The sequence below is a fragment of the Primulina tabacum genome, chromosome 15 (genome assembly GCF_025594145.1).
Source record: "Primulina tabacum isolate GXHZ01 chromosome 15, ASM2559414v2, whole genome shotgun sequence".
NCBI lineage: Eukaryota > Viridiplantae > Streptophyta > Magnoliopsida > Lamiales > Gesneriaceae > Primulina > Primulina tabacum.
Window position 1 is genome coordinate 20168126 of NC_134564.1, and position 10650 is coordinate 20178775.

The following is a 10650-nucleotide window of genomic DNA, read 5'->3' on the forward strand; positions in this document are numbered from 1 at the left end:
ACAAATTAAAATCTATAAAAATAAAAAGCTAGGTCTTCTAGCACCCATAGCAGCCGAAATTTTCACACACCACGCACACATCTTTTCGAAATCTTGGAGAAGAGAAAACCAGGAGTCTTCGTTGCCTGTTCGTTCTTCTTCGCACCACACACCGACGATCGTATTTTTGAGCGTTCAAAAATACAAAGGCACGTTTCTAAACTCCATCGATGCATCATTCAATCCATAATATCATGTGTTGGAACATTTCATGTTCGCAATCTTGATTTTGATGTTAAAAGAACTTGTTATTTTGTTTCTAATGATTTACCTAAGTGCACAGGAAGCTGGAAGTGATCAGACGTCGAACTGATCAGTTATCAAGCCAAAACTGAAGCTACCGAGACGCAAACTGAAAACACCAACTGATCTACCAAACTGAATCAATTCAACTGATATATCAAAGAACAGTTCAACTGATTGTCTATCTGATAGGTAGTTCAGCAGAAGACCTTCAGAAGCCGGGCCAACTGATGAAGAGTTCAGGATCAGTTCAACTGACCAGTTCAATAACGTCAGTTAGGAATCAATCAGTTTTCAGAACACGACAAGCTTATTCAACGGAATCCAGCTGTGCACACTGAGGAAAAGTTATTGTAAAATCAAAGGTACAATATGGATGTTTCACCAAAGCTTAAAGACAAAATGTTCCGGCGTAGATGTCAGAAAAGTCGAAACACAAATCTCAAATAACACATTCAAGCTGCAACAGATACAATTATTGAGTCTCACTGTACGATCAGTTTCCCACCTATAAATAGAAGATCAGTGAACAAGGACATGCATATTTCTTGTCAGCTTACAAGAAGCAATCAACCCAGAGGGAACACTTCATCGTGTTATCAGCTTAGAATAGAAGCACAATTTCCTCAGTTTGTGAGAACACATTCGTGTTGAACTCAGAGATCATTTCTCATACACACATACCACCACTCAAACATATTCTTGCACAAAGACAATAAACTTGTGTATATATTCTTTGACACACAGACGTTGAACAAGTGTTGATTGGAATGTTCTGCCTTTAGTCTAGACTAGAAGTTCAGTTAGGCAGTGGGTAAGTCCTAAGATGGGTGAGTTATTACACTTGTTATAATTAATAAAAGTCTTTTAGTGGAACTTACCCGAGATGGTAGAAGGGATGACATAGGAACAGTTGAAGTCTTCGAACAACCATAAACATATCTTGTGTTATTTAATTGTTTAACTACTGTTTTCAAACTGATTTGATCAGTTAGAGCGTATGTGAGTTCAGTTTTGACCTTAACTGAACTTGTATATATCACAACTAGATCCCTATTGTTTTAGTTATTCAGTTACACAGGATATAAAATATAACAGTGTTTCTTAACGAAGGATTACTTTGAGTGTTTTACGTTTGTTTTGTAACCAAACTCGATTTAATTCATCGGCGTATACATTCTTAGAACACGAGCTATTACAACTCATTGATTTATTGTGTTCAAAGCACCTAAAGGTGCCCAGCACACAGTCCTTCAACATGTTTTGTTTATTTTTCAATGAAAAATATTGGAGTTCAAATTGCTTAATGTTTTGACGTTAATTTTTAAAGTTTTGAAAGTTTTTACGTATATATGAACGTGTTATGATTTCTAACCAGTACGCTGCCAATAGGAAGGGTTTTAAGGACGGGAAAAAAGTCGTTAAGGGTTGAAATGATGGCTGAAGTCGACCTTGGCTAGCTAAAAGGAGTCCTAGAGTTTCTAGTTGGATAACATTTCAAGGCTTCGGCTAGGTGGGTTGTGAGCCGGGGGCTTGGCCAGGGTTTTGCGTGTGAGTCATGGTTCAGGGTCTGGGAGGGTCCTAGCAGGGATGGGACCCGTGGTGTGTCAATAGGAAAGAGTCCATGATCATGTGGACTCTTCACATGCGCGCACTAGGTAGGGCTCGGGAGGTGGTGCATGGCTTTGTTAGGGTCGTCTAGGCTGCTCCAATAGGGCCTAGGGTAGGAGGCTATGGGTTGAGACAGGGTCCGATACAGTGGCGGTCCGAGATGACTTGGGAAAGCTTGGGCCGCGATCGTGGTTGATAGAAGGGAACTCGCGCGGCTGGCTGTGGGGGTTAGGGGCTAGGTGTGTGGGTCAGGGGTGGTCCAGGAGGGTTGGGGTCAGTTTTGGTTTGAGGTGGCTCGGCCATGGCTCGATGGAATCGTGAGGTTACTCGAGGTAAAAGAGTTAGGGTTCGAATTTTCAAGTTTAATGGCCAAGGGTCGAACCATGTTCTATGAGGGTCGGTTCATGGTTCACGAGGGATGTTTAGGTATTAAAATTCTATGTTTAAAATTTGGGAAGAAAATATTAAATTGTGAATTAATTCGGGAATTAAACGCTTCACGAATTAGTAAATAGAAAATTAAATAGGAAGCCTCGAATTTAAGCTAAATAAAAATATTAAAAATTTAATTTAAGTTTAAATAATTATTTGGGATGGTCTAGAGTTAATGGAAGTAAGAAAAAGTCAAAAGCGGGAAATTTTACGTCTAAGGGCAAAATAGTCATTTTACACCTAAGTAGTACGAAAAAGGGCTGGCAGTGTCCCCAAGGGTCATAACGCATGTTGAATGATATATTACAATGATTTTGATGAAAATATGATATTTTACGATTTATGGCTAAGCTACGCAATTTTTACTGTAAAATACTATTTTTGGAAAGTCATAATATTTTATAATTTTAAAAGGAAAACTATTTTGAAGGATGTGAATTGATTGTGACAAAGAGGATATGATATATGATTTTTGGAAATATCGTGAGGGAGAGAGCCCGTTTATGGGACAAGGCCCCAGATGAAGGCCAATGATCGTATTTCCATTTTACGTCGGTGCCTAGTGCCCGTCCCCATGTGTAATGGTGAGCTAAGACTGATCAGTCGACCAGATGATAAAAGGCTAGTCAGTTTTAAGAATCAAACTTCACTCAAAATGATAAATGATTGAAAGTTTTACGATTTGCCGATTTACGATCTATTTATGCTTACAAATTTATTTTAAATAAATGTATGATTTTCAATGCATGTGCTTGTATAAATATTATTTGTTACTCATATTTAGAACGTGCTTAATCATTAGACTCAGTAGATTTGAATACTGCAAGTGATGATATTATTGAGGGTGACACTAACGCTTGAGTGGACCGAGTCCCGCAATACAGTCTCGAGGGCCGTTATTTTTCCGCATTAGCTTGATAGCTAAAAGATTAAAGATTTTTGTTAATGATTTTATTAGAGATTTTTATGCTTTATTTTGAAGTTAGTTTGATAATGTTAAACGTTTGAGTTGAATTTTGTTAATTGACGATTCAAGAATTTTTTTATGCACTTGGAATTTTAAATGTTAAATTATTTTGATTTATGGAAATTTTAAGTTATTTTAATGGTGAATTTCGAAAATTGATTTTTAAAAAATAAAAAAATTTAGTAGGATTTCAAAGTCAAAAGTTAGAGAGAGACATTTCAAATTTATATTTATAAAATTAATATATTTAATGATTAGTTATTTCAAAAAATTCTTAGCCGGGAGAATAAATGCATTGCATTGCCTTCCAAGTAGCTGTTACCCACAGTATCTTCACCAAATGATACTTTGCTTCCATTCTGCCAAGAAAAACAAGCATATGCAAGTAAAGGATGAATTTCTCTTCCATTCAATTAAAACCCTCAATCCCCGGGAATGAATTCGAGAACTACCGCACATAAATCTATCTTTCAATTCAATCTGGTATTTCAAAGTTCAAATGGCATCAGATCTTGATCAAGATGGTATGTCATCTCTTCCCTTTTCTCGAACGATTTTCAATGAATAAATCACATAGCTATTACGCTTCTTTCGTTCAATCTTTCTTGATTTATACTTCTTGTAGGCGTTGTTTCAAGAATGGTTTCAGATGTGCCACCAACTCATTACATAACTAAGATTTATATGTTTTCCCAACTCTCAAAGAATAATATCGACAAGTATACATCAAGTCATTTCCAAGCTGGAGGCTACAAATGGTAATATAACTATATCCTAATAGACTGCCCTCTTAACAAATCAAATTTTAATATGTACGTGATTGCATGCAGGAAGTTGGCAATTCACCCAAATGGAAACAAAAACAAAGGAATTACAGAACATATCTCCTTTTACTTGGAGATTGTTGAAGTAGATTCTCTTTGTCCGGGTTGGGAAATCCGAGCAACTTTCCGGTTGTATATTCTTGATCAGAACAAGGATAATTATTTGATTCTTCAAGGTATTAATCCATTTTTACAGTTGGGTATAACCATACAACATATATCTTTCGAATCATATATTAATTCAAGCATCACATTTTAATTGTTTTGTCTATCAGGGCTACTATCTACATTTTCGGCACATGAAAATCGGACACATGACTTTCACTCTAATGATAATTATAAGATTAAAGATTTTCTGTACGTCATACAAAAAACTATAATACAGCAGCTTAAACTTTCCAAATCATCCTTGTGCATGTCTCCCCGACACCATATTCAATACCATACATGATCAAAAATCCATGAATTCTTGCTTTTGACTCTCTAGATGCAAAAGAAAGGGGGAGACGCTTTCATGGAATGAAGCTCGAATGGGGCTACGATAAATTTATATCTCAAGACACCTTCAAGGATCCTGAGAACGGGTACCTGGCCAACGACACTTCAATATTTGGGGCCGAGGTTTACATCCGTCAAGAAAAGCACACGGGAAAAGGGGAGTGTTTATCCATGATAAAGGATGCAGTTGGATATAAAAACACATGGAGAATAGAAAATTACTCCGGTTTAAAAGAAGAATGCATAGACTCCCAAGTGTTCATTGCAGCTGACAAAAAATGGTATGCATTTCTTGGGGATCAATTTATTCAATAACTTTTTGGCAAAGGGCAAGCCCGATTGAATTTGGAAAAGGCAGTGGCACCGGAGGTATTTTTATTCTCAATCTTTTATTCATCGTATTTTTATTCTCCATTAATCTATGCAGGAAGATACAGCTCTACCCGAAAGGAAAAGGCAGTGGTACCGGAAGTTATATGTCTCTTTATTTGACTTTGGCTGAACCAGAAAACTTGACTCCTACTTCTAAAATATATGCGGACTTTACGCTACGCATCCTTGACCAAATCTCGGGCAATCCATTACTTCGGTAAAGGTAAAACACTCGTAACGTTTTCGCACATGCCTTTGTCTAATATTTAATTACGTCGGGGATTGAAAACAGGGAAAATTGCCAAATATAACTTGTAAAGACCCTATTTTCTTTTTTCCTACTCTAACTTATCAAAATTGGTCTTAATTTTCAAATTTGGTTTTTTGTTCTATTTTACCGGAGCAATGACATAACAAAAAATGATGATGTGACATTCGGAAAGTCAGCATTACGCGAAATATGACTAAAACTAACAAAAAGCAATGTTACAAGGCTAAAACCCCAACTTTGACATATTAGAGAACAATAACAAAAATAATGACAATTTAGATGACTAAATCAGTTATTTTCTTGTAAAAACATCTAGAATTTAAAAATCAAACTACTTTTTTGGCAGATCATACATAAAGTAAAAATCACATTTTTAATAATGTAAATCACATGTTTTAAATTTTTGTTTCTATTATCGATCAAATCATGGTCTTAGTTTACTAAATTGCACTTTTTTTCAATTTTATCATCATTTTTCGATGACACGTCACGATTCTGATCTCAAAGAATAAACTATCCGGTGTTGATGCTCTCGACTCAAATATTTCTGTGTAATATATATATGCTGCAGCTAATTATTGGTTCAGCGCATCAAACACAACATGTGGGTGGCCAAGATTCGTGTCGCATGCTTATTTCTCTCAATCAAGTGTTGGGTTGTTGGTGAAAAACGTATGTCTTGTGGATGCTGAGCTCACTGTCCATGGAATTGCTAAACCTCTATGAGAAGTACTTAATTTAACTAGAATCCTAGTACTCCATTTAATTAGAGACATCATAATATATATTTATGAAATTATACAATAATAGCTTTGACATGTGTATTTATATATAAATGATTCTGAAATGTGTGAGCAATTTCATATTTGAACGCCACCATGGTTATATTCTAAGTGTGAAGCAAAGGCAGAATTAAAATCTGTTGGAGCACTCTTTTTAGGTAACAATTGAGTAACGGAAATTTTAAAAAGATTACATTCACAATGTTCTTTGGACGTTTCATATGATGTTTTAGAATAGTTTATCTTTGCGTATATAATGTCGGCTCCAACTATTTCGGATTTTAAATAGAGATTGTCATTGATGTAAATCTCTATGAACATATCTTTCCCTTTCTTCAATCGTCTAATCAAGTCCACGATCAGAAAATGGATTCCTCGTATAAATCGCACTAGAAATCTAAACGAAATTTGCTTCGAGAATTAATCGTCAGAATTTTAAAATCCAGCGAGATGGCGGCGGCGCTGCGACGGTTGGGCAGTGGCAACACGACGGTGATGTGGTGGAAGGTGGTCGACTTTTGTCAGGGGAGAGAGATAGAGAAAATTTTGGTGAAAAAAACTTGTGTGTAATTCAACTATCAATTACGGATATATTAAAAATCTTTTCAAATCTAATCAAGACTCTCCTTTATCAGGATACTTATTTTCAATATTAAACAAGTCTCACGTATATATTTTTTACTATTGAAAATATCATGTATAATTATATTATTATGTTTTAAATTAAATAATTTTATTTAATTATTCAATTAATTATGAATTAGTTAATCTATCACGGTCTCTTCTAAAATGTTTCATGATAATTTTACACTTAATAGTCACTACTACTAATTTATTATTTAATTAATATATTCTAAATTAACTAAAATAATTATTAACTCATTATAACCTCGATCGTTATTCAGATGGCGCCAATGTATCGAGTGTGAAAAATGAAAATTTTTAAGGATAAAATTTTCCACTGATCCATATTTGGCATACGTCAGTTTTGTGAACTTCTTCACTAAAACGAGCAGTTCCACTCTCGTCACTTAGCTAGTAGTTAAGCTAACTTTCACAACTTTCATTACATATAATCAACTTATAAACTCAGTTACAAGCAATATGTTTGATCTTCATCAAACTACAGTCATCAAACTCAACTCTTTGAATTTGATTATCTTAACGGAAACACACAATTTAACTGGATCAACTCTTCGAGTAATAACACCCAACTCTTGAACAAAATTCCTTATCCAAACAGCATCATTTGTTGTAGGTAATGTAACTATGTATTCGACCTCAGTGGTTGAATTCGATGTGGTGTCTTGCTTAGAACTCTTCCAAGAGACAACGCTACCATTGAGCTTGAATATAAATCTAGATGTTGATTTCGAATCATCCACATCTGATCTGAAGTTAGAATCAATATAACCTTCCAATTTTAATTATGCACTCTCGTAAACTATGAACCAATTCTCAGTTCTTTTTTAATTACATAAGAATATCATTCACATTTTTTCAATGCAATGGACAGGGATTCGACCGATATCTGCTTGCAACATTCAGTTTAAATGCAATATTAGGTCGATTAGATATCATATCATACATAATACTGCCTATGGCAGATGTATACATAATGAGATTCATGGTTTCTATATCCTTATCAATCTTAGGGCACATTGAAACGTGTATTACTCATTTTTCTTAAAAAGTACAAATTTTTTTCTTTCTAATTCATTCGGCCGAAACACTAAGCATTTAAAATATGAGTACTTTGCAGGATTTAAAAATAAATCAATCAACTATTATTTTAAAATCCGAAAGAAAGTAATTCAACGCATAAAGTCGTAAAACATCAACCAACCTAAACTAACCTTATTTCAAAAATGAACTTAACTCTAACATCCTCTCAAAAACCTCTCAAAAGTATCATAAGTAATAAAAATCTTTGAGTAATCATAATTCATAAACATAGTTTTATTTGCGCAAACTAACGACGGTCCTCGGGTTGTGTGCACTTTCAGTCCTAGCAAGATAAACCATCAAGACCTCCATTAACATCGATTTAATGCTCACCTGCATCGATCACACCTAGTGAGTCTATTGACTCAGCAAACCTTAATCATGAAAACAAGTAATACATATACATTCACAAGTGATAAGGCCAAATCTTACAAAGATTTTAGGGATTTGATTTGATAATATTTGCCCTTATCTAGACTTTTTATCTCTAATTATGTGCTTAATTGAATCAATTATTGTAGATTTAAATAAAAGATGAAAAATGATTAAATTTGGAAATAAAATAAATTTACAAGACTTCAAAAGAAAAAATATTAAAAGAAAGGAAATAAAATATTTTTATTTTATTATCTTGATATTATTGAAGTTATTGATAAAGATGTAGTCTAATCTTTGAAAATAAAATATACAATTTTATTATCTACAAGGTTTAATTGGAGATGTGCTTAAAAAGAATACAGAGAGAAGGCCCATTAAAAAGAATAAAAGGGGGCAGAAGCGTACAGAAGAAAGGAAGTGCCAAAACAGTCCCGTAATAGCAGACGGAAGAGCCGAAAACAGAAGAAGCACAGAAGGAGACGGAATAGGAGAACAACGCGGAAGAAGAAAAAAGGGGAGGAAGAAGGAAGGACAAAACCAGCGAGGAATTCCTCGCACGCTACAAATTACTGAGAATCTCTTCCCATTCCTTCTTAATCATGTTTTCTCCATTGACTTTAAACAGAGACTTACACTTTTATTTTAAGTTTATGGAGTAGATTTTTATAGACTAAGTCCATTATAGGGCCGAGACATATTATTTTTTGATGTTTTGAGTTTAATTTAATTAGATTATTTATTTTATTCATTGATTGATGTCGTTTATCACGTGTTCTTTTAATCTGGCCAATTAAATAGAATATTTGTTGGTTAATCTAAAATCGGAAGGCGAATAGATTAATATTTGCTTCACACATCAATCAACACATGGTTAAATTGACTAGAAATAGTATTCGATTTCAGTGTGCGACTTTAGGTTGAAAAACTGGAATTTCACAGCAATCTAATGCGGTTGAATCTAATTAAATTTAGTTAGAAATAATTGGACTGTTAGATTTAATTAGGTTTATTAATTCGAGGAATCGTTTAATAAATAATTTTGGGAATTCCGTCGTGAATTAAATAATTAATTTATTGAATATGAATTTGACACGTAGATTATAAATTGTCTCGGTACCGTTGTGCGCCTTAGTCGTTTTTAAATAATTTGAATTTTCGTCTAGTTTAATAATTTGGATATTTTTTTGCTTTAGTTAATTTATTTAAATCGTGTTATTTAGTTTTAATTAATTTATCTCCCATCATTTGAATTTTATTAGCCTGAATTAGGAAAAATAATTCATATTCTAGTAATTAAACATCGATCTCTGTGGGTACGATACCTGGACTCATATCCAAATACTATTACTTGACCTAGTCCGCTTGCTAGATTTATTCCCAACCGAAATCGTCGGTCAAGTTTTTGGCGCCGTTGCCGGGGATTGAATTGTTTAATATTAGGATTTATTATTTTCTTGAGATTAGGTTTTTATTTTATTTTGTCGATTCTACGCATATTCGTACGTTTGAAGTTTGTTATTTATTTTCAGGGATTATCTTACTGTGCATGAGCCGTGCTAAAGGAAGGACAGAATTGGAGCCATTTGATCCAGAGATTGAGAATACTTTTCGACGGAGACATAGAGCACAAAGGGAGAAATCCTCAGACTTTGACGTGGAAGAACAATTAAAACAAGAGGAGAAAGTTGAAACAGCAGGGATGGAAGTAATGGACAACGAGGAAGATGATCGCACTGTCTATGATCTCACTTGACAAACCACTGGAGGTTATGGTTCTAGCATCACTCGCCCTACTGTGGAAGCAAATAATTTTGAGTTGAAGCCATCCATCATTCAAATGATACAATATCAAGTGAGATTTTGAGGATCGCAGATCGAGGATCCTAATGCACATCTGGAGGGATTTCTATCTATCTGTGACACAATCAAGTTCAATGGAGTGAGCACGGATGCCATAAGATTGAGACTATTCCCTTTCTCTTTGCACGGTGAAGCAACAGAATGGCTTAGAGATCTACCAGCTGGCTCTATTACTACATGGAATGGTTTGGTGGAAATGTTCATGAATCAATATTTTCCACCCACCAAGCTAGCACAACTGCGTATGGATATTTCATCTTTTCGCCAGAAGGATGAGGAAGACATTACATACAGCTTGGGGAAGATTTAGAAAGATGTTGAGGAGGTGTCCTCAACATGGTTTCTCTTCATCTGAGCAAGTTCAGATTTTCTATAACGGAGTAGATCCTTCTGTGCGCTCCATGCTAGATGAGGCAGCCAATGGTAGCTTATACAGGAAGACTCCACGAGTTTCACTTGAAATAATTTCAAATATGGCTGAAAATAGTGCGGGTTGGACAGATATTAAACGAGAAAAGAAGGCTGGAGTTCTTGAAATGGATGTGTTGAATGCACTTACTGCTAAGATTGATGGGTTGGCCCATCAATTCTCTCAGCTGAAATCAAATCAAGCAAATCAGGTCCAAGGAATAGTCATCGAGGAACAAC

The 10650-nt window shown here is 34.8% G+C and overlaps 1 protein-coding gene across 1 annotated transcript; it reads left to right on the forward strand.

Annotated features, from left to right (window-relative positions):
• Positions 1-3663: 3663 nt before the first annotated feature.
• On the forward strand, positions 3664-6151 carry LOC142526938 (ubiquitin C-terminal hydrolase 12). Its single transcript, XM_075631621.1, has 6 exons — positions 3664-3816; positions 3918-4050; positions 4123-4292; positions 4604-4895; positions 5042-5209; positions 5829-6151. The coding sequence occupies exons 1-5, from the start codon at positions 3792-3794 to the stop codon at positions 5205-5207; spliced, it is 786 nt and encodes a 261-aa protein (XP_075487736.1). The 5' UTR covers positions 3664-3791; the 3' UTR covers positions 5208-5209; positions 5829-6151.
• The last annotated feature ends 4499 nt before the right edge of the window (positions 6152-10650 follow it).

Excerpts from the sequence above, each read along its gene's own strand:
- LOC142526938 (XM_075631621.1), top strand. The coding sequence starts at position 3,792 with ATGGCATCAGATCTTGATCAAGATG. Across the intron at positions 3,817-3,917 it reads ATCAGATCTTGATCAAGATG|GCGTTGTTTCAAGAATGGTT; the intron begins GTATGTCATCTC and ends TACTTCTTGTAG. Across the intron at positions 4,051-4,122 it reads CAAGCTGGAGGCTACAAATG|GAAGTTGGCAATTCACCCAA; the intron begins GTAATATAACTA and ends GATTGCATGCAG.